Genomic DNA, 25607 nt, shown 5'->3' with positions numbered 1-25607 from the left:
GGTCTGTGAGAGCCGGAATTCTTACTGGTTGGTAGGTGATCAAATACTTATGTCATGCAATAAAATGCAAATTAATTATTTAAAAATCATACAATGTGATTTTCTGGATTTTTGTTTTAGATTCCGTCTCTCACAGTTGAAGTGTACCTATGATAAAAATTACAGACCTCTACATGCTTTGTAAGTAGGAAAACCTGCAAAATCGGCAGTGTATCAAATACTTGTTCTCCCCACTGTATATGGCTGAGCAATGACCTTGCATAGGCAAGATGCAATAGATGGTATAAAATACAGCACACCATACCGTAAGCACGAGCGAGGCCACAAATAATTTTTCCAATAACTGACAAAATTATACTATTTTTGACTGCTATCATATCGACACTTATATTCATTATAATAACATTATTGCATTTGTGTTGATGTTCACTATTTACAAGCATGCTTGGCACCTATACTGATGTTTAGTCTGCTGATATTTTCTTAATTGACTGCGTGTTTTACTGTTTCAACGCACTTGCTTTTTGTTTCATACTTGTAACAAAGGCACTCCATGAATAACATTTATTTTACTTGAAATTATGTATTTAGTGTTTTTTTCCCTTCATTTTTACATATAGCCTATGTAACAAACTAATGACAATGCTATTTTCTTTCAAATACTTACATTTCGTACATTACCTAACACCTTCATAAACACAGCCAAATTATATTGGAAAGAAGGGGGGGGGGGGGTCCAATGAGGCCAGGCTTTTCTAGTTAAATTGATTTATTAGACTGGTGGCTATTGGTACTCCCCGAGGCCTGGCTATTCTACTATTTATTTATGCATACGGTCACCGTCATGGCACTTTGAGGATGAAATGCTCAGAATTGTTTTGTCTTTTATGATATTTCTCAGGAAGTACTTATAAAATACACATATTTATATAAAATACACATATTTATACACATACACATATTTAAAATACACATATTTAGGAAAAGTCAGGGACAGGTGGGTTCAAGGATCTTATTGAAATTAAGTTTTTGAAATTACAACATTTAAAACGACTGATTTCCCTAGCTGTGGTATATAATGTTGAGACATCAGCATACATAGACACACAGGCTTACTCAATGCTAGCGGTAGGTCATTAGTAAAAAATATAAAAAAGGGGCCAAGACAGCTAGCTACCTTGATGTATGTCAAACTCTACCTGGTTTACGTTAGAGAGGCTTCCAATAAAGAACACCCTCTGTGTTCTGTTAGATAGGTAACTCTCGATCCACGATATGGCACAGGAGATAAAGCCAGAACACATTTTCAACAGCAGACTATGATTGATCATGTCAAACGCTGCACTGAAGTCTAAGAAAACAGCTCCCAAAGTCTTCTTACAGTAATTTCAATTTCTTTCAGCCAATCATCAGTCATTTGTGTTAGTGCTGCACATGATTTTTAAAGTAGTCAACCTACAGAATAAACCAACAGACTACTTCAACTACATTGGAACAAATGTAATGGTTACAGACATTTTCTTTCTTGCTATGACTGTAATATGCTGTTGTTGATCTAACTTAGTTGAATGCACTGACTGTAAATTGCTCTGGATAAGAGCATCTGCTGAACGACCAAAATGTAAATGTAAAAACAAACACATGCAAAACATGCTCAGTATTAATCTAATGAGCTTTCGCCCACAAACAAGTACAAATATGGTCGATGCGGACCAGATCCAAATCTGAACAAATCACAGACGTCTAGCCTATGTTTCACAAGTTTTAACATCACATTACAGTACGGCACAGTAGAGTACAGTATGGTACGGTACAGTACGTTACAGGACAGTCAAGATGTATTCAGTAGAGTAGCGTATAATAAGGTACAGAGCACTAGAGAGTTTAATTCATAGTACATTATAGTTTAGTTTAGTAGATTCGTGTAAAGTAGGGTACAATACAGTACACAATAATTTACTTTACTGGATGCTACTGTGCTCTACTGTATTGTACAATGCTGTACTCTATTGTACTGTACTGTGGTGTCCAAACTTGTGAAACACAGTGTGGCGAAATCCTGCACGGAGCTTTCACCGTGCGCTGCCACTTTAAGAGCGCATGAGCAGTAGGAAGGAGGAGATAAAAGAGCTCGTTAAGCTCTATTGGGAAGGAGCTATTGATTGGCGCGACAGTTTTTGTTGTGTGCTATGCTGCAGAGGTTTTTTGTTTGTCTTCAGCTTATGTGGTTGTACAGTGTTGTACAGTGTTTGGATCAATCCTCGGTGTGATCGCTCGACGACGTGGTTGTTCTCATTTGGGACCACTGCAGCCTGGAGCCTGCTGCATTATGCAGAGTCCGGACAAGGTCAAGTCAGAGACCGAGAAAATATAAAGAACAAAGCCAAACAACGACAGCTGAGAAACTATGATAAACATAGACGAGACGTGTGTTTCCCACCCCAGTCTCGTGTCTGGGTACGTTCACATCATCTGTCGAAAGCATCTAAGAAGTTCACTGCCAAGCTAGCTTCGAGATGGAAAGGCCCATACCGGGTAGTGCAGCAGTTGGGACCAGTGAGCTACTTGGTCTGTTTGGAGGACACTGGGGAAGATGTCAGGACGGTGCATGTTGTTGACCTATAAGCCTGGCTATCCTACGGCAGAAGAGCTGGATCGCAGGCAAAAGCAACACCTGCAGGACATTAATCTGTCAAAGCCTGCCATCTCTCTGTTTCTACAGGCTTTGTTTTTCATGGGGGGAGGTGTGGCGAAATCCTGCACGGAGCTTTCACCGTGCGCTGCCACTTTAAGAGCGCATGAGCAGTAGGAAGGAGGAGATAAAAGAGCTCGTTAAGCTCTATTGGAAGGAGCTATTGATTGGCGCGACAGTTTTTGTTGTGTGCTATGCTGCAGAGGTTTTTTGTTTGTCTTCAGCGTATGTGGTGTACAGTGTTTGGATCAATCCTCGGTGTGATCGCTCGACGACGTGGTTGTTCTCATTTGGGACCACGATGGTTATGGATCAAATGGATAAGTAGCAACATTTGTTGTGAAGCGTTCAACTACAACCCAACATACCATCGGACAGTCAGACCGGATACCTGCACCTCAAGACACAGCTAAGCCCTCTCTTGTTCCTTTCTCTCTTTCTCTTCACGCTATGTTCCAGTGCTTTACACTGCAACCGACTCTATTTCCTAAGTACATTGACGTTTCATTGGAGCTGGACTAGTGTGTATATGAACACCAAACTTCATACCTCTGCACTCCTCCCAGGAGAAATCAAATTGCAAATCCTCTGTGTGATGACTGGTTTCATTCGTATTGTATGAAGTTGCTGTTTATTTGCTCTGCCATTATTGTTATATGAGGTATGTTTGGTGGGGTTACCAAGAATTGTGGAAGGACTGTGATGTGATGTGTGATCTATAGGGTGTGTATTCTTTTTCTCTCCGCMGGCTATCTGGTCAACAGGCTACACTCTAGGCAGTCTCTTCTGTTGATGTGTGTGGGTCTGGTAGTGGTACTCTCGCTGTTCTACTATTCTTTTCTTTCGGCAGGGTTAATACCTGCCTGGCGCCCGAACAAAATCTTCTATACCTTTCTCTAATTAATACCGCTACAACAGATATCTATGATTGGTTTAGATTTGGTCCGGACTGCACCAAAGAAAGAGAACAAAAAAAGACGTCCTGTCCAGACAGGACAAAAAAAAGACGTCGCCACCGTTTGGCAGTTTATTTAGTTCCCTATTTAGTGCACTACATAGGGTGCCATTTGGGACAGACACTTGCAGTCTGCTTCTTACGTTATTTAATGGTAACTAACTCCACCAATCTACAACCCCTACTGACACACTGGCCAAACAGGATACCTAGACAGGGCCAAATCTTGCCACCCCAAAAAAGGCTAGAGTCAGTCCTGTGCCAAGAAAAGAGGCAACAGTCAGTGGCCAAAACGTTGTCCTCCGAACTCAGAAGAGCAGTTTATGATTGTTGTTTAGGGTTACAGCTAGCAGGCAGTGTGCTGAGCAGAGCTGTTACAACTGCAGTGGGTTAACATAGAGAATCAATTAAGATGCAAATCATAGAGAAGACACACATGCACACACACACACACAAATACACAGTCCAGGAAATTAGTTAACACCCCTACTGTAAAAATACTGTAGAATCCTGTCTCATTTTACACAGTCATTAAAGACAGGGTGGGTAAAATCACCCCTTTGCTCTGAGCCACAGAATACAGTACATACACACACCATTTCTAAATTCAAAGTCATTTTCAAATGTTCTGCTGTGTCACCCAAATTAGAACACACACTCTGTTGGGAGATAATACAGAAATATGCTGTGTGCATCCCAGATGGTACCATATTCCCTATATAAGGATCTGGTCAAAAGTTGTGCACTACATAGGGAATAAGGGAACCATTTGGAATGCAAACAATAATCATAATCTCTGATTATGAATTATATGGATTACCCACGGAGACCAATGCGCCAAAACAGTGAATAGAAGAGCCTGTAGGGAGAAGACCCTGTACTATGTACGCATGTTATATTGTGGGAACATATTGTGAAAACATTCAATAATAATGTTTAGATATCTGGACTCTTTCTATCTCCTCAAAGGAATCATGTTAGAGACTGACAAATAGTGTGCGTGTGCGTGTCTGATCATCAATATTAAATTAATCTGCAGGCCTTGTGTATACAGACACACAGACAGCGTGAGACCAGCTGATCCATCTCTGTAGATACAGTACCATTGAGACCAGAGTGATTGCTCTTCACACATCATGTGTCTACATCTTTTGGAGTGTATGTGTGTGTGGTATGGCTCTGTGAGGGGGTGTGTTTTAGAATACTGCCATTTGCTGCACAGACTTAAGAGGCATCAAATCTCTCCCTCCATCCCTCCATCCAAACCTTTGCACAGATGATGAATCCATGTGTACTGTGTGTGTATGGTAACACATGGCAACATGGGTACATAGAGAAACAAAGGAGTATAAATAACCCCAATTAATGGACCACAGCTGCGCAGAGAGAGAGAGAGAGCGAGAGAGCGAGAGAGCGAGAGAGCGAGAGAGCGAGAGAGCGAGAGAGCGAGAGAGAGAGAGAGAGAGAGAGAGAGAGAGAGAGAGAGAGAGAGAGAGAGAGACTTTTTATTTGCAAAACACCTTTATTGGCCAAATAGTTACACCATTAAAAGAACTTTATTTCATTTGAAACAAGCCCTCCTCACACGCCACACCCCTACAAAAATCCCCCAGCAGGATCACCAGTCCCCCCATATACTGTGCATTCGGAAAGTATTCAGACCCCTTGACTTTTTCCACATTTTGTTACATTACAGCCTTATTCTAAAATGGATTAAATCGTTTCCCCCCTCCTCAATCTTCAGACAATAATACCCCATAATGACAAAGAAAAAATAGGTTTATAGAAATGTTTGCAAATGTATTAAAAATAAAAAAACATATCATATTTACATAAGTATTCACACCCTTTACTCAGTGCTTTGTTGAAGCACCTTTGGCAGCAATTACAGCCTCGAGTCTCCTTGGGTATGAGGCTACAAGCTTGGCACACCTCTATTTGGGGAGTTTCTCCCATTCTTCTCTGCAGATCCTCTCAAGCTCTCAGGTTGGATGGGGAGCGTCGCTGCACTGCTATTTTCAGGTCTCTCCAGAGATGTTTGATCGGGTTCAAGTCCAGGCTCTGGCTGGGACACTCAAGGACATTCAGAAACTTGTCCCGAAGCCACTCCTGCGTTGTCTTGGCTGTGTGCTTAGGGTCGTTTTCCTGTTGGAAGGTGAACCTTTGCCCCAGTCCTGATCTCTGTATTTTGCTCAATTGATCTTTCCCTCATTCCTACAGCATGATGCTGCCACCACAATGCTTCCCTGTAGGGATGGTGCCAGGTTTCCTCCAAAAGTGACATTTGGCATTCAGGACAAAGTGTTCAATCTTGGTTTCATTAGACCAGAGAATCTTGTTTCTCATGGTCTGAGAGTCCTTTAGGTGCCTTTTGGCAAACTCCAAGTGTGCTGTCATGTGCCTTTTACTGAGGAGTGGCTTCCATCTGGCTACTCTAGCATAAAGGTCTTATTGGTGGAGTGCAGCAGAGATCGTTGTCCTTCGTGAAGTTTCTCCCATCTCCACAGAGGAACTCTGGAGCTCTGTCAGAGTGACCATCAACTCCCTGACCAAGTCCCTTCTCCCCCGATTGCTCAGTTTGGCTGGGCGGCCAACTCTAGGAAGAGTCTTGGTGGTTTCAAACTTCTTACATTTAAGAATGATGGAGGCCATTGTGTTCTTGGGGACCTACAATGCTGCAGAAATGTTTTGGTACCCTTCCCCAGATCTGTGCCTTGACACAATCCTGTCTTGGAGCTCTATGGACAATTCCTTCGACCTCATGGCTTGGTTTTTGCTCTGACATGCACTGTCAACTGTGGGCCGTTATATAGACAGGTGTGTGCCTTTTCAAATCATGTCCAATCTATTGAATTTACCACAGGTGGACTCCATTCATTATGCGTAGATTGATGAGGAAAATGTCAATTTTAGAATAAGGCTGTAATGTAACAAAATGTAGTCAAGGGGTCTGAATACTTTCCGAATGCACTGTACATGCTCCAGTGTCAGGTGAGCACACACCCCACATCTTATGCTTCCTAGTCTTCCACATTGTCATTTTTGTATGCTCCAACAGGTAGTTTACTAGGCAGTCCGTTCGCGTGTTGGCTACGCTATACCTAGGCCCTCCAATGTATAGGTCCAGAATCAGCCCCAACCCTAAGCCTGTACACCACACACCCAGGACAGAAAACAACCCTAGCAGCCTGTAACAAGAAAAAACAGATGCTGCACTGTCTCCTCCTCCTCACAGAACAGACACGCCCTCCCCACTGATGGATCAAGGTGCGACTTGTAATTTGTCTTAATATYTTTCATGGTGTGTAGCCTAATATGTGTAGCCTAATGGTAGGATCCAAAGAAAGGGTGATTTAAATCATATCAGTGTTTTAATTAATTTAGATGGTAATATTTCTATAGGAGCTGATCCGTCTGATCCGTTGTCAGTATTGTGAAATAATAATTTTAAGGTAAGATTTGAATAGAGAAAGCTGATCCGAGAGCAGCGCTCCCTTTCTTTGGATCCTATCGGTATCAACACATGTTCCAATGATGCACTTAGAAACCGTTCTCTCTGTTAGGAAACACATGTTACATATTCGGCCGTTGTAGGAAAGATGCATTGTTAAAAAACTTGTAAGACTAAATTCCATCGCTATCGGGAAACCGGGCCCTGGTCAGGTAACAGTGCATATTGTCGTGTCTTTGGCTATGCCAGATTAAGTGATATGACATGCTATTCTATAAAATCCTTTCTCCGTAATAACTATTACCTGATTGAGCTAATCATGTAAATGTAATTAACTAGAAAGTCGGGGTACCACAAAATAATATTTATAGAGCTGTTATCTTCCGAATAAACTCTTAAAGACCTAGTAATATTTTACATCAATAGCAGTCAATATTAATCGTCACCTTATTTCAGTCTCATCTGACAGTTGTAAATTCTTGGTTATCTTCACGAACCCTGGCTAACAAGTTGAATCAGCAATACAAAATTGGGTTTAATTATTTATTTACTAAATACCTAACTAATCACACAGAATTACACATACACTTAATTAATCATAACTTGATTACAAATTACGTCATAAAGGAAAACGTCCCTAGCGGGCGGAACAGATATGACAGATTGTTACACAAAAGAAAAGTGGCTGGGTTTGAGTGAAAGAGCGGGAAGACTGAGGAACAAAGGGCGAAGCTGTGCTATCGTAAATACAATATCTTATGCATTCTAAATTACCGCCCATTTGGAAAAGGAAAATGCAATAAATATTTACTCTGAGGTTGGTGGTAGATGGAAGGCCGTGTTGCCCAACCGAGTCCTTTGAAGAATGTCTCTGCTGGTCAATTGGGTACGTTGCAGTAACGTCGTTGTTTGGTAGATGGGATACTCTGTCTGTCCTATCCTAATTTACGTTTGCAGCTGCTGTTGCTAACTCAACGTCTAGGAGGTATCACTTCTATAGTGAATAAGAGTTCAAAGTTCATACCATTCGCAACCAAAGCTCACGCTGATGTTGGCTTCGTTCTGTAGTTATTATCTGAACCATTCTGACATCGGACCGTCGTCCTCACATCCTCGGAACAGGAGGTTACATTTTCGTCAAGGGCTTATATAGTGGAGGGAGTAAAGGGGTGTGTTTCATAGTTTACAACCCAGGTCTCTTCACGTGGGCGGGCCACTGAGTCGGGCCTAATTCACTCATGAAAACCCAATTCTCACATTTTAGAAGCTAAAATCACATTTCATCCCATCACGAATAATTTCATATTCAAACATTTGAATTGAACAACAATTCCATGTGAATCCGATAACTCTGATGTGTAGACTTTCCACTGTAGAGTTTATGTCATTCTATCATTGATGAGAATGTGCCAGATGACAACCGAACTGACATAATATACCTTAAGTACCACCGCATATGTTCAATTGGTCGGATTACCAGAATATAGTTCATTTCCCCCCAACTTCTGATGTTCCCAGAATCTCTATGTTAACCAAGGGGTTTTCTAATGTCACATCAGTAGAGTAGAGAGAGGAAAAAGGGGGGAAGAGGTATTTATGCCTGTCATAAACCTACCCCCAGGCCAACGTCATGACAATATGAAGGATAGAAGCGTTTGACTACTGAGATGCAAACGCCTGAAGGTACCACGTTCATCTGTACAAGCAAAAGTACGCAAGTATAAACACCATGGGACCACGCAGACATCATAACGAATTCTATCTCCTATAGATGAATGTACTTTGGTGTGAAAAGTGCAAATCAATCCCAGAACAACAGCAAAAGACCTTGTGAAGATGCTAGAGGAACCAGGTACAAAAGTATCTATATCCACAGTAAAACGAGTCCTATATCGACATAATCTGAAAGGCCGCTCAGCAAGGAAGAAGCCACTGCTCCAAAAACGCCATATAAAAGCCAGACTACGGTTTGCAACTGCGCACTGTACTTTTGGGAGAAATGTCCTCTGGTCTGATGAAACAAAAATATAACTGTTGGGCCATATTGACCATCGTTATGTTTGGCGGAAAAAGGGGGAGTCTTGCAAGCCGAAGAACACCATCCCAACCGTGAAGCACGGGGGTGGCAGCATCATGTTGTGGGGGTGCTTTGCTGCAGGAGGGACTGGTGCACATTACAAATAGATGGCATCATGAGGGAGGAAAATGATGTGGATATATTGAAGCAACATCTCAAGACATCAGTCAGGAAGTTAAAGCTTGGTCGCAAATGGGTCTTCCAAATGGACAATGACCCCTAGCAAACTTCCAAAGTGTGGCAAAATGGCTTAAGGAGAACCAAATCAAGGTATTGGAGTGGGAATCACAAAGCCCTGACCTCAATCCCATAGAAAATGTGTGGCAGAACTGAAAAAGCGAGTGCGAGCAAGGAGGCCTTACAAACCTGACTCTGTAAAACCAGCTCGTCAGGAGGAATGGGCCAAAATTCACCCAACTTATTGTGGAAGGCTATCCGAAACGTTTGACCAAGTTAAACAATTTAAAGGCAATGCTACCATATACTTATTGGGTGTATGTAAACTTCTGACCCACTGGTGAATGTGATGGGGGAAAAAAGCTGAAATAAATGAATTCTCTCTTATTATTCTGACATTTTCACATTCTAAAATAAAGTTCTGATCTTAACTGACCTAATACAGGGACTTTTTACTGGATTAAATGTCAGGAATTGTAAAAAAACGTATAAATGTATTTGGCTAAGTGTATGTAAACTTCCGACTTCAACTGTATGTATACATAAACATTCATACATATACACATACACTGCTCATAAAAATAAAGGGAACACTTAAACAACACAATGTAACTCCAAGTCAATCACACTTCGTGAAATCAAACTGTCCACTTAGGAAGCAACACTGATTGACAATAAATTTCACATGCTGTTGTGCAAATGGAAGAACAACAGGTGGAAATTATAGGCCATTAGCAAGACACCCCCAATAAAGGAGTGGTTCTGCAGGTGGTGACCACAGACCACTTCTCAGTTCTATGCTTCCGGCTGATGTTTTGGTCACTTTTGAATGCTGGCGGCTGCTTTCACTCTAGTGGTAGCATGAGACGGAGTCTACAACCCACACAAGTGGCTCAGGTAGTGCAGCTCATCCAGGATGGCACATCAATGCGAGCTGTGGCAAGAAGGTTTGCTGTGTCTGTCAGCGTAGTGTCCAGAGCATGGAGGCGCTACCAGGAGAAAGGCCAGTACATCAGAGACGTGGAGGAGGCCCTAGGAGGGCAACAAACCCAGCAGCAGGACCGCTACCTCCACCTTTGTGCAAGGAGGAGCACTGCCAGAGCCCTGCAAAATGACCTCCAGCAATTCCCACCTTTTGTCTATTCCATTTGCACAACAGCATGTGAAATTTATTGTCAATCAGTGTTGCTTCCTAAGTGGACAGTTTGATTTCACAGAAGTTTGATTGACTTGGAGTTACATTGTGTTTAAGTGTTCCCTTAATTTTTTTGAGCAGTGTATATACATACTTTTTTTTTAGAATATACCTTTATTATTCCCTGCAAACCCTACCATCCCTCCCCCAATTGGAATAAACAAATAAACAATAACACTTAGGCTTCTACCTTCAGTTTATACATATTATACACATTTTACAGACACAATCTATTTACAATAGTTATATTTTGTTTGTTTTGAGTTCTTCCTCTATTTCTGATGTCCATTGAGTTTGATTTCTATTTGTAACTGTGCTATTTCACKAAATTTCTGAACCTATATATATTTTACAGACCCCGTATGTTTTACATTGGTTATCTTGTTGTTATTAGTCCCACCCTTCAGCTCCATTCAACCCCTCCCATCTATCTCTTAACACCATCCATTTTGGATTTCTATTTGCCATATATTTTTCAACTGTGCTGTGATGCTTCACAAAAGTACTGAACCTTTCTATTCTCATAGCTTCTACAGATTGTAAATTTAACATAAGCATTTTCGCTAAAATAATTATTATATTATTGATTGATTGACTATGACTTTTCAAATCACCCAGTATTGCCATCTGCAGAGTTAGTTCTAGGTAAATGTTGCAATTCTTCAGCCATTCCTGGACCTGTGACCAAAAACGAGCTACATATAGACAGTACCAAAATAAATGATCTAATACAGGGCTGCCCAACCCTCGTCCTGGAGATCTACCGTCCTGTGGGATAAGTGATTATACAAAATTTTCAGTCCAAGTGATTATACAAAATTCTTGCAACCAATAGAATGTTATATATATGGGGGATACAATCTTCTGAGCCCTGCCGATTTTGCTGTGAGGAGGCAGAGTCATTAGATCAGGGCTGCCCAACCCTCTTCCTGGAGATCTACTGTCGTGTAGGTTTTCAGTCCAACCCTAATTTAGTGTATCTGATTCAGCTAGTTAAGGTCTTGTTGAGCAGCTAATTAGTAGAATCAGGTGTGTTAAATTAGGGTTGGACTGAAAACCTACAAGTTTTTTTAATCAATTAGTATATTTGAGTTTAACCACAATATTTGCTGTATTATTTGTTCTGTATTTTCAGGTGGATTAAACTGAAATTGCATCAACTTTCTAAGGCTTGTTTAAAAAATTAAGATATTTTGGAGATTATTTCCTTTTCAAACAACTTAAAGTGAGCAGGTGCTATCTGAATAAAGGGAAAAGCGTCATTCTTGAACATAGGATGAGACATTCCTACCAATTTACTAGAGTTTGAACTTCAGTATAACTTTTGTATGACTGATGCCTTTWGTGAGAGGTCTAATGCTTTAATATTTAATAATTTCTGCACTCCGAATTCATATTCGTTATATAAATAGGCCCTTTTAATTTTGTCTGGCTTGCCATTCCAAATAAAATTGAGTATTATTTGTTCATATAATTTAAAAAGCAGGTCACTAGGTGTAGGCAAAACCATAAGCATATAGGTAAACTGTGATATGACTAAAGAGTTAATCAGGTTGATTTAAAAAAAAAAAAAAAAAAAAGTATTTTCCTTTCCATGGTAGCAAGATCTTATCTATTTTTGCTAACTTTCTATAAAAATGTATTGGACTGAGATAATTTCTTTTTGGGGGGATTTGTATACCGAGTATGTCCACATCTCCGTCAGAGCATGTTTCAGTAATAATGAAATCAGATCTTCTCGTTGCGTGTCCGATAATCTACCATTATATAGGAGTGGTTAAAACATGCTAATAATGGTCCTCTGAGTATATCAAAAAACGTTTGGTGTACTTCTACTGGTATGCCATCCAGCCCTGTAGATTTCCCAGCCTTAAAGGCTTTAATTGCGTCAATCATTTCCTTCTCTGTAATTTGGCCTTCACATGAGTCTTTCTGTACAGATGTTAATTTTACATTATTATTAGGGAAACAATCCATACAATTAGCTTCGGTTAGTGGAGATGGAGGAGACAAACATATTCTTAAAGTACTTTACTTCCTCTTTCACAATATCATTCGGTGAATCATGCGTGACTACATCATTTGTAACAAGTTTCAATACATTTTTTTGGTAGCATTTCTATATTGAAGATTGAAAAAGAATTTGGTGCATTTTTCCCCATATTCCATCCAGTTCGCTTTATTTTTATAATATATTACACTGGATCTTTCTTGAATAAGTTCCTCCATTTGTTTTTGTTTTTCCTCTAACTTATTCTGTGCCTCTATGGTACAGTTTTATTGCTATCTAACTGTACTGTTAGTCCTTCAATTTCCTTTGTTAATATGGACTCTTTTCATCTAAATTGCTTTTGTTTTATAGATAAGTACTGAATTGCATGGCCTCTAAAAGGCTTACAAAAAGGGGATCTGCTTGACCTATGGTATGTCTGAAAAAGTCAGTTATAAATTCTTCTGTCCTAGTTCTAAACAATTTATCATCTAGTAGGCTTTGATTAAATTTCCAATATCCTCGCCCACGTGGAAATTATGTAAGAGTAATATATATGCCAATTATGTGATGATCTGACCGCATTCTGTCCCCTATCAACACTTTTTAAACTTTTGGTGCCAGAGAGAATGGCATAAGAAAGTAGTCAAGACGACTAGCTTGATTAAGCCTCCGCCATGTATATCTCACTATGTCATTGTGTTTAAGCCTCCATATATCCACTCATTCCAATATATCCATGACATTCATGATTTCCTTAAGTGCCTGAGGGTGATAGTTTGTACTGTGATTTCCTTTCCGGTCCATAGAGGTATTTAAGACCGTATTAAAATCTCCCACCATAATAATTGAGTCTAGTGTTGCTTGTAGAGTTGATAAATTCTCATATATAATTTCAAAGAAGCTTGGATCATCATTATTTGGACCGTATAGGTTAATAAGCTATATCTGTTTATTGTCCAATAACATATTTAAAATAATGTGATATAATAATGAGCCCTTGGTTCTCTATGGTGTTGTAGGTCAGGGTGTTCTAGTCAATTCATTTCTATGTTTGGGATTGAGTATGGTTCCCAATTAGAGGCAGCTGATTATCGTTGTCTCTAATTGGGGATCATACTTAAGGTATCCCTGTTCCCACCTGCTTTTGTGGGATATTGTMTTGTGTTGTGCATGTTGCACCACGTAGTTCACGTTTCGTTGTTTTTATTTTTGTTTAAGTTTCACTTTGCATTAAATATGTGGAACTCAAATCACGCTGCGCCTTGGTCCGTCTTTCCTCATGATCGTGACAAATAATCCATCTACCTTGATGATCTGTTTGGACAACTTGCACATTTGGATCAAAATTACTGTTAATTAATATCATCACCCCTTTTGAATTTCTTTGCCCATGGGAGAAATATATTTTGCCCCCCCAGTCCTTTTTCCACAAAACTTAATCTAAAATTGTTGAATGAGTTTCCTGTAAACAATAGATATTATATTCCTTCTCTTTTAGCCAGGAAAATACTGATCGTATTTTCTTATTATCTGCTAAGCCATTACAATTATAACTGGCTATACTTATTTCACCACTTACCATAATGAGAGACAACTTTCAATTCTAATTATCAAAATATATGTTTGTAAATGTACCATTAAAAAGTAACATGATTATTGAGTGTCTATATAGCTGTACCATGATATTTGCATTGCTACTAAGTAAACCTCCAATTGGTCCCCACTATTCCACCTGCTAAAAGCCCTCCTCATCCCGAGTTGGGTTGCCATCCCAATGCCTGGCAGACCACCACCGACCCCCTGGATCCCATATCCCTGGAGAGACCGGGACCCATCCTTCGACAAGAGCACACAGTGCCACCCATAGAACAGAAGCAGATCAACCGCCAAATGCATTTCCATCGCTCTCACCTCGATTTGTATTACATATAGCTATTAAAAAAAATATATATATATATATATTATTCATTTTTTATCTTATTTTAAATAAATAGCTATTAATATTTGTAGTAATGTAGGCAAGGTAATGTAAGGATTTTTACCTCTCACCAGTCTTGCCCTTACCAAAATTACATTATGGCAAGCAATTATTATATAGGCAAACAATTATTGTGAATCATCCTATATTGTCCCTCGCAACAGTTGTGGGATACACACACACCCACACTTCACAGTCCCCAAGTCCAGAACAGACTATGGGAGTCACACAGTACTACATAGAGCCATGACTACATGGAACTCCAATACACATCAAGTAACTGACGCATGCAGTAAAATTAGATTTTTTTAAACGATTAAAACACCTTATGGAACAGTGGGGACACACACAKACGATAACATACGCACTATACATACACATGGATTTAGTACTCTATATACTGTATGTGGTAGTGGTGGAGTAGGGTCCTGAGGGCACACAGTGTGTTGTGAAATCTGTGATTGTATTGTAATATTTTTTAAACTGCATAAATTGCTATAATTTTGCTGGACCCCAGGAAGAGTAGCTGCTGCTTTGGCAGCTAATGGCGAACCATAATAAATACAAATACAACCCCTTTCCCCCACAACAACCATAGACTCAGATTCTCAACAGTTGCACCATCCCAGAGCCCAACTCAAGAAAGGTCTTGATTTACAAATGCATATACAGTTGCAGCTGTATGAGAAGGCCTAATAAAACTGTGCAAAAGAAATGGGCAGAAATGGGGAGATTTGATAAACCATTGTCACGTCCTAGATGATGGAGGTCAGATATACCCCCTTCCCCTGAAACACCCACAACATGGTCCCCCGTACTGACCATATTCCCAAGCATCTCCGTGCAGTCAGACCTTTGATTTTGTGCCACCAGGGCCACAATAATATGCATACTCTCTGAATGTCCGAGTGTGACCCCCTCCCCATGGGTTACTGCTTACCCAGGCTTTTAACCATTATTTTATCTTTAAAGAAAGCAAATTTGGCAAAGATTGGGCATTCATACCTCTGCCCTCTCTGTCCGAAGCGGTGTACACGTTCGAGTTGGATTTTGTCGATAGCTTCGCGTGGAATCTGAAGCGCTGTGAGGAGGAACTCTTTAACTACAGATTCAGGAACTTCTCCTTCTTTCTCTTGGATACCTGTAAGTACTAGATTCTCTCTCATGGATCTAGTCTGTATGTCAAGTAAGGCTTCTCTCAGAACGATGTTCTCCTTTTTAAGTTCATTAACTTCAGTTTCAATCTTATTGACTGTCCCTTTTAGCTTGTTTGTGTCTTTCTCCAATGTCGCAGCTTTTTCGTCACTCATCTCGAGGCTTGCCTTCAACACTATTATATCCTTACTGACTAGTTAAAAAATATATAATATACCCAGTTTGTCATTTATTGATTTTAACAGATCGGTTTCGACCTTTACCATTCCCGGTGGTGAAAATATTAAATCGTCTGTCTGTAGAAGAGTCACGTTTTCGTTTTGAAATAGGTTCCCCTGTCTTACTCTCCATCATGTTTGGGTGTTGCTTGTTTTCGTAATATTTGTCAATACATTTCTCTAGTCTTATGATTTGTTTTGTGTTGTTATCCGAGAATTGAATTATTACCCACCAGACTGTGTAGTGCTAATATTTAGTCTAACTACCGATATTGAATATTACGTCTTTATCTTGAGGTGGTCTACATAGCTGTGTTCAGTCCACCATCTTGCCACTTCCCTATTCTTAACTGGTTTTCCTCTATATGATAATGTATATTAATTGCTAGTACAATGCCTTGCAAAAGTATTCATCCACCTTGGCGTTTTTCCTATTTTGTTGCATTGCAACCTTTAATTTAAATAGATTTTGGGGGGTATTTCATGTAATGGACATACACAAAATATTCCAAATTGGTAAGTGAAAAAAAATACTTGTTTCAAAAAAATATAAAAAAATAATAAACAATCAGTGCAAAACAAGTGGTGCGTGCATATGTATTCACCCCCTTTGCTATGAAGCCCCTACTTAAGATCTGGTGTAACCAATTACCTCATCAGTCAGATACTTAGTTAAATAAAGCCCACCTGTGTGCAATCTAAGTGTCACATGATCTGTTACATGATCTCAGTATATACAGTGGGAGAACAAGTATTTGATACACTGCCGATTTTGCAGGTTTCCTACTTACAAAGCATGTAGAGGTCTGTCATTTTTATCATAGGTACACTTAACTGTGAGAGACGGGATCTAAAACAAAAATCCAGAAAATACATTGTATGATTTTTAAGTAATTAATTTGCATTTTATTGCATGACATAAGTATTTGATCACCTACCAACCAGTAAGAATTCCGGCTCTCACAGACCTGTTGTTTTTCTTTAAGAAGCCCTCCTGTTCTCCACTCATTACCTGTATTAACTGCACCTGTTTGAACTCGTTACCTGTATAAAGACACCTGTCCACACACTCAATCAAACAGACTCCAACCTCTCCACAATGGCCAAGACCAGAGAGCTGTGTAAGGACATCAGGGATAAATTGTAGACCTGTACAAGGCTGGGATGGGCTACAGGACAATAGCCAAGCAGCTTGGTGAGAAGGCAACAACTGTTGGCACAATTATTAGAAAATGGAAGAAGTTCAAGATGACGGTCAATCACCCTCGGTCTGGGGCTCCATGCAAGATCTCACCTCGTGGGGCATCAATGATCATGAGGAATGTGAGGATCAGCCCAGAAACTACACGGCAGACCTGTCAATGACCTGAAGAGAGCTGGGACCACAGTCTCAAAGAAAACCATTAGTAACACACTACGCCGTCATGGATTAAAATCCTGCAGCGCACGCAAGGTCCCCCTGCTCAAGCCAGCGCATGTCCAGGCCCGTCTGAAGTTTGCCAATGACCATCTGGATGATCCAGAGGAGGAATGGGAGAAGGTCATGTGGTCTGATGAGACAAAAATAGAGCTTTTTGCTCTAAACTCCACTCGCCGTGTTTGGAGGAATAGAAGGATGAGTACAACCCCAAGAACACCATCCCAACCGTGAAGCATGGAGGTGGAAACATCATTCTTTGGGGATGCTTTTCTGCAAAGGGACAGGACGACTGCACCGTATTGAAGGGAGGATGGATGGGGCCATGTATCGCGAGATCTTGACCAACAACCTCCTTCCCTCAGTAAGAGCATTGAAGATGGGTCGTGGCTGGGTCTTCCAGCATGACAACGACCCGAAACACACAGCCAGGGCAACTAAGGAGTGGCTCCGTAAGAAGCATCTCAAGGTCCTGGAGTGCCTAGCCAGTCTCCAGACCTGAACCCAATAGAAAATCTTTGGAGGAGCCGAAAGTCCTTATTGCCCAGCGACAGCCCCGAAACCTGAAGGATCTGGAGAAGGTCTGTATGGAGGAGTGGGCCAAAATCCCTGCTGCAGTGTGTGCAAACCTGGTCAAGAACTACAGGAAACGTATGATCTCTGTTGCAAACTAAGGTTTCTGTACCAAATATTCAGTTCTGCTTTCTGATGTATCAAATTTATGTCATGCAATAAAATGCAAATTAATTAATTAAAAATCATACAATGTGATTTTCTGGATTTTTGTTTTAGATTCCTTCTCTCACAGTTGAAGTGTACCTATGAAAAAAATTACAGACCTCTACATGCTTTGTAAGTAGGAAAACCTGCAAAATTGTCAGTGTATCAAATACTTGTTCTCCCCACTGTATACACCTGTTCTGAAAGGCCCCAGAGGCTGCAACACCACTAAGCAAGCGGCACCATGAAGACCAAGGAGCTCTCCAAACAGGTCAGGGACAAAGTTGTGGGAGAGTACAGATCAGGATTGGGTTATAAAAAATATCAGAAACTTTGAACATCCCACAGAGCACCATTAAATCCATTATTAAAAAATGGAAAGAATATGGCACCACAACAAACCTGCCAAGAAAGGGCCGTCCACCAAAACTCACAGACCAGGCAAGGAGGGCATTAATCAGAGAGGCAACAAAGAGACCAAAGACAACCCTGAAGGAGCTGCAAAGCTCCACAGCAGAGATTGGAGTATCTGTCCATAGGACTAATTTAAGCCGTACTCTCCACAGAGCTCCACAGAGCTGGCTTTACGGAAGAGTGGCCAGAAAAAAAGCCATTGCTTAAAGAAAAAAATAAGCAAACACAAAAAAATAAGCAAACAAAAGTGGGAGACTCCCCCAACATATGGAAGATGGTACTCTGGTCAGATTAGTTTGAAACTGAGTTTTTTGGCCATCAAGGGAAACTGTCTGGCACAACCCAACACCTTTCGTCACGTCGAGAACAACATCCCAACAGTGAAGCATGGTGGTGGCAGCATCATGCTGTGGGATGTTCCATCGCAGATTGGAAACTGGTCAGAATTGAAGGAATGATGGAGGGCGCTAAATACAGGGAAATTCTTGAGGGAAACCTGTTTCAGTCTTCCAGAGATTTGAGACTTTGGGACTGAGGTTCACCTTCCAGCAGGACAATGACCCTAAGCATACTGCTAAAGCAACACTCGAGTGGTTTAAGGGGAAACATTTAAGTGTCTTGGAATGACCTAGTCAAAGCCATGACCTCAATCCAATTGAGAATCTGTGGTATGACTTAAATATTGCTGTACACCAGCGGAACCCATCCAACTTGAAGGAGCTGGAGTAGTTTTGCTTTGAAGAATGAGCAAAAATCCCAGTGGCTAGATCTGCCAAGCTTATAGAGACTTACCCAAGAAACTTGCAGCTGTAATTGCTGCATAGGGTGGCTCTACAAAGTATTGAATTTGGGGGGGTGAATAGTTACGCACGCTCAAGTTCTGTTTGTCTTAATTCTTGTTTATTTCACAATAAAACATATTTTGCATCTTCAAAGTGGTAGGCATGTTGTGTACATGTGTACATGTGTACATGTGATACAAACCTCCCCCCCCATACAGTGTCTTACTTTCGCAAGCCACTGTATATTACTTGCTTTAGCAAGTCTCTCGGATTTCCTACCAGAGAGATTGTAAACTGTAATCTGTTTTACTGAGACTTGGCTAACGGGGGAGGTACTTGATACGGCTATTCAGCCTGCAGGGTTTTCTGTACATCGGCAAGACAGGAAAAAATTACTTTGCGGGAAGAACAAAGGCGGAGGAGTATGTTTCATGATCAGCAACTCATGGTGTGATTGTCGGAATGTAAAAACTCTTAAGACTTTCTGTGCCCCTGACCTGGAATACCTCACGATGAAATGCCGACCACATTATCTCCCCAGAAAATTCACAGGTGTTTGAATCACGGCTGTGTACATTTTCAAAGAACTACACAGGACTTTCAACAAATTCGAAACAGCATATCCTGAGGCCGCTTTCGTTGTAGCCAGGGACTTAATCAAAATAAATCTAAGGAAAGTTCTCCGAAATTCCATCAACACATCTCTTGGCTCACTCGGGGGGAAAATACGTTGGACCATTGTTATTCTCCATTCCGACTGCATGGCCAAACATGACTCCAACACCATCATGAAGTTTGCAGATGACACAACGAAGGTGGGCCTGATCAGCGACAGTGACGAAACAGCGTACAAGGAGGAGGTCAAAGCCTTGTCGTAGTGGTGCCAGGGAAACAGTCTCTCCCTCAACGTCAGAAAAACCAAGGAGCTGATCGTGGACTACAGGAAACAGGGGGAGGAGCATGCCCCTATTGTCATTGACYGGGCTACAGTGGAGAGGGTAAAAAGCGTAAAGTTCCTTGGCGTGCACATCACAGAGTACCTGACATATCCAATCACACCACCACCAATCACACCACCACTTCAGGCAGGCGCCTGAAGAAATTTGTCATGGGCCCTCGGGTCCTAAAGAAGTTATACAGCTGCACAATCGAGAGCATCTTGACAGGCTGCATCACCGCCTGGTACAGCAACTGCACCACCATCAACCGGAAGGCCCTACAGAAGGTGTTGCGGACAGCACAATTAATCACTGGGGGTGAGCTCCCTGCCCTCCAGGACATCTACACCAGGCGATGTTTGAGGAAGGCCCAAAAGATCGACCAGTACTCCCGTCACCCGAGCAACAGACTGTTCACTCTCTTACCTTCTGGCAAGCAGTATCGGATTATCAGGTCTAGGACCAACAGGCTCAGAGACAGCTTCTACCACCAGGCCATCAGACTGCTGAAAACCTAAACCTCCCTGCACAGACCTGCACCTTAGAGACTATTTGCACCAGAGAGAATATATGCACCTTAGAAACTATTTCCACCGACTACCCACACATCCAACCCTTAACACAAACACACACCACACCACACACACACACTCAGAGCTCACACAAGCACACTCACAGTCAACGCTGCTGTTCTAATATATACAGTTGAAGTCGGAAGTTTACATACACCTTAGCCAAATACATTTAAGATCAGTTTTTAATTTATTTAATCCTAGTAAAAATTCCATGTTTTAGGTCAGTTAGGATCAAAACATTATTTTAAGAATGTGAAATGTCAGAATAATAGTAGAGAGAATGATTTATTTCAGCTTTTATTTATTTTTAGTGAGTCAGAAGTTTACATACACTCAATTAGTATTTGGTAGCATTGCCTTGAAATTCTTTAACTTGGGTCAAACGTTTCAGGTAGCCTTCCACAAGCTTCCCACAATAAGTTGGGTGAATTTTGGCCCATTCCTCCTGACAGAGCTGGTGTAACTGAGTCAGGTTTGTAGGCCTCCTTGCTCGCACACACTTTTCAGTTCTGCCAACAAAATTTCTATAGGATTGAGGTCAGGGCTTTGTGATGGCCACTCCAATACCTTGACTTTGGAAATGGCTTAAGGAAATGTCCTTAAGCCATTTTGCCACAACTTTGGAAGCATGCTTGGGGTCATTGTCCAGTTGGAAGACCCATTTGCGACCAAGCTTTAACTTCCTGACTGATGTCTTGAGATGTTGCTTCAATATATTCACATAATTTTCCTCCCTCATGATGCTATCTATTTTGTGAAGTGCACCAGTCCCTCCTGCAGCAAAGCACCCCTACAACATGATGCTGCCACACCTGTGCTTCACGGTTGGGATGGTGTTCTTCGGCCTGCAAGCCTCCCCCTTTTTCCTCCAAACATAACGATGGTCATTATGGGCCAACAGTTCTATTTTTGTTTCATCAGACCAGAGGACATTTCGCACCAAAGTACGTTCATCTCTAGGAGACAGAATGCGTCTCCTTCCTGAGCGGTATGACGTCTACGTGGTCCCATGGTGTTTATACATGTGTACTATTGTTTGTACAGATGAACGTGGTACCTTCAGGCGTTTGGAAATTGCTCCGAAGGATGAACCAGACTTATAGAGGTCTACAATTATTTTCTAAGGTCTTGGCTGATTTCTTTTGATTTTCCAATAATGTCAATCAAAGTGGCACTGAGTTTGAAGGTAGGCCTTGAAATACATCCACAGGTACACCTCCAATTGACTCAAATTATGTCAATTAGCCTATCAGAAGCTTCTAAAGCCATGACATCATTTTCTGGAATTTTCCAAGCTGTTTAAAGGCAGTCAACTTAGTGTATGTAAACTTCTGGCCCACTGGAATTGTGATACAGTGAATTATAAGTGAAATAATCTGTCTGTAAACAATTGTTGGAAAAATGACTTGTCATGCTCAAAGTAGATGTCCTAACTAACTTTCCAAAACTATAGTTTGTTAACAAGAAATTTGTGGAGTGGTTGAAAAATGAGTTTTATTGACTCCAACCTAAGTGTATGTAAACTTCCGACTTCAACTGTACTATTGATTCCACTACCTACTTCATACTTGTAAATACAGTCCATTATTACTATGCATACTACCTCTTCTATTACTTCTACTACTTGTTATTTTTTATTTGACTCTTTTCATTGTTATTATTGATTCAGGTATTGCATTGTTGAGGGAGCTAGCTAGCGCAAAAGAGTTTTGATGCAACTTTTGTACTTGCTGTGAACTGTGTACGTGACTAATACATTTTATATCTCTCCTCTTTCCATTTCTTCTCTCCTCCTCCCCCTCTGTCCTATCCTCTCCTCTTTCCATCTCTTCTCTCCTCCTCCCTTTCTCCTATCCTACTCTCTCCTCGTCAGTTTAGCCATAGCTGTCCAGCTCTTGCCTGGGGAGGACCAATTAGGACCAGTGCAGAGCCGAAAGGGAGGAGTTATCATGTCTGGTTATAGCCAGGGGCAAAGAGATAGGCATTTATGACTCCGCCATACATGCACACACACAAACAAACAGAGAGAGACTTTAACTGAGCCCTACACAAGGCTTTAAAAGCTTTCAGCTTTCAGAGACACAGGCCTACTCCTCATGGCTTTAAACACCAGCCTTTGTCATCTATCCCTCTCTCTTTCCTTTTTTCAATTTTCTCTTTAATGTGTGTGTCACCATAAAGGCTCATAGAACAGGAACAGAATCGATATGAAGGCAATAATTAGTTGATGCCAAAATCTAATAACATACTGCACCCATGGCTTGTGACTGAAATATAGTTCCAACAGCAACTGTCTCTATTCCATAAGATGATTTGTTTATGTTTGATAGAGCCTGAAATGAATCAATGATATGATCGCATTCAACAGGTTTCCCTACATGCAGAAAATGTCATTCCTCACACACAGGAAAATTTGAATGTGGACAGCAACTGTCATTTTCATATCAGTGAAAATAACATTTTGCTGCCAAACCACAGGGTGTAGGCCTACATGAGAGGGGTGGGAAGAGAACTGTTCACACTATAGGAATAGGTTCACACAGTCCATGCACACATTGTACCTAATTGGCAACGACAAGACAATACAGTTCTCTTTCATTTTAAAAAGAGGATTGACAATTTGAATACTGCATAATGCCAATTAAGTGCCATCATCACTCTGATCCTTTCAACGTCCACTTCACCACCCTCTCTTGTTCTGGTCGTCTGCTTTACTAGACTGCATTACCTCTCCCTTTCTCGTTGACTGAATACTCTGGGCAGCTGTTCTGAAAACAGATTACCGGTTTCAGAGTTTAGGCTGCAGCGGGAAAGTTTGGCAGCCACACAGATAGACAGATTGCGTAAGTCTCTTTTACCTGTTTGTCGAGGGTCTCTTTTCCCGCAGTGGAGACCTTCGGAACAGGCACGCTCTCGCAGGTGCAGCCCTCCAAGAGGTAAATCCCGGCGGGCCGTACACTCTGCTCGTTTTCGAAGTAAAAAAACACGTTTTGGTACAGCGCAAAGAACTTCTCGTGCCACCTGCTGTTCTCCGTGGTCTTCTTGCTCAAATAACCGCGCTTGGTACCCTCCTTACGCGCAACGACTGAGAGGAACAGAGCGTGTCCCTCATTAAACCTGACACTCTTCTGCATTTTAATGTATTCCTTTTTGTTTTTTATAAAACCGTGTGTAGGCTATTGAATGCGAGACCAAATCCGCCGGTGTGTGTTTAAACTTCCCCTTTCAGTGAATGAAGAGGGAAAGTGGTCACCAGACTGAGCATCACCAGGCTGAGCGCCGAGGTGCACGGGAAAGTTGCCCCGCCAAAGGGAGAGCTCTTGCGGGGAAACTCATATTCGAGAGAGACCCCGTCAACGACTTCTTAAACCCATGTACGATCCATGTCCACATCTGCCAAACGTTGAAAAGAAAGGTAGACAAAATCCCAGATGGAGGAAAGAGTAGGCAATGAGATGCAGAAAATGGAAAGGTTATTGTTCGCAAAGCAGAGAGGGGGGAAGCCTTGGAGAGGACAAACAGTGTGGTCGAATCACCGCCTAGATCAGCAACAATTGGCTTTGGCACCGCCTCTCTCTCTCTCTCTCTCTCTCTCTCTCGCTCTTCTCTCTGTACACAGAAAAATGCTGGGTTAAAAAAACATCTAATTTGTGTTATTTGGTAACCCAGCGCTGGCTAAATATTGGACACAACACATGCTGTGTTATTTTGACGCAGCCAGTTGGGTTGGGTGAATGTTGGGTTTACCTAAAAATGGGTTCATTTGGTTTTTATTCATGTTCATGCAGTGTTGATCCAGAACTTGGGAGTTTTTTTATGTAATCTATTTTTAGTACACATGTTCCAAACACTGTCAAGACTCAGCATATCTAAGCATTTAGATCAATGACATGGTGGCGCTATAACGGGCACATGTTTATATCTCTTGATATTTTTACTCAGAGGGATGGAATTGGGCACAAATGCTAAGGGATATGAGTCTAGCTAAACTGTAAAATATGATTCAGTTTGGACGCATGGTGGCTCTGTTGGACAGGAAAGGTTATTAATGCAAGCTCATTGGCTTATTGCGGCCATATTGTTTTTTTTAATTATTATGGATCCCCATTTGAGCAAGAAGTCATGGAAAATATTGTGTTTGAAGATATATATCCATAGATGCTATATAACAAATTTAGTGCCGATCGATTTAGCCATCCTGGAGAAGACAACATTTGAAGTAGTCACAATCATAAAAAATTGTCCAAAATATGCATATTGCATAATTTTGAATTGTGATATTTGGCAGGCATGGTAAGGAGAGCAGAAGTAGCTCCTCCTAGGGCGATGTGTCCAATTTGTCCTAATGGTAGCAAAGTGGTCTACAGCTTGAACCCTGGCATTGCTGCTTGCAGCTGTTTATTATTATTAGGGGTTCAGCAGCGAAGATGGTGAAACCCTATTGTTGTCACGTTCCTGACCTTATTTCCTTTGTTTAGCCTTGTTTAGTTGGTCAGGACGTGAGCTGGGTGGGCATTCTATGGTATGTGTTTCTATGTTGGGTTCATTGTATTAGCCTGATATGGTTCTCAATCAGGGGCAGGTGTTTTACTTTTCCTCTGATTGAGAACCATATTAAGGTAGGCTGTTCTCACTGTTTGTTTGTGGGTGATTGTTGCTGTGTCTATGTTTGTGTCTGCACTTTCGTTTGTTAGCTTCACGGTCGTTTGTTGTTTTGTCTAGTTTGTATTAGTGTTCGTGTTCGTTTAATCTTCAAATAAATAGAAGATGTATTTATATCACGCTGCGCCTTGGTCCTCTCTTTCACCTAAAGACGATCGTGACAATTGTGTTTCTTCTGGTTCAGTATTATTAGGGGTTAAAGCAGCAA

At 41.1% G+C, this 25607-nt stretch overlaps 1 protein-coding gene across 3 annotated transcripts in view; it reads right to left on the bottom strand.

Annotated features, from left to right (window-relative positions):
- The window catches only part of rasgrf2b (Ras protein-specific guanine nucleotide-releasing factor 2b), a 221700-nt gene extending 197455 nt beyond the window's left edge, over positions 1-24245 (bottom strand). For all 3 annotated transcript variants that reach the window (XM_024001934.2, XM_024001935.2, XM_024001936.2), the window contains exon 1: positions 23596-24245. In XM_024001934.2, coding sequence (XP_023857702.1) covers positions 23596-23871 — 276 coding nt within the window. In that variant the 5' untranslated portion in view covers positions 23872-24245. The remainder of the gene's footprint in view (positions 1-23595) is intronic.
- Positions 24246-25607: the final 1362 nt, after the last annotated feature.

The sequence above is a fragment of the Salvelinus sp. IW2-2015 genome, linkage group LG15, assembly GCF_002910315.2.
Source record: "Salvelinus sp. IW2-2015 linkage group LG15, ASM291031v2, whole genome shotgun sequence".
Classification (NCBI taxonomy): domain Eukaryota; kingdom Metazoa; phylum Chordata; class Actinopteri; order Salmoniformes; family Salmonidae; genus Salvelinus; species Salvelinus sp. IW2-2015.
This window is presented reverse-complemented; position numbering and strand designations above follow the sequence as displayed.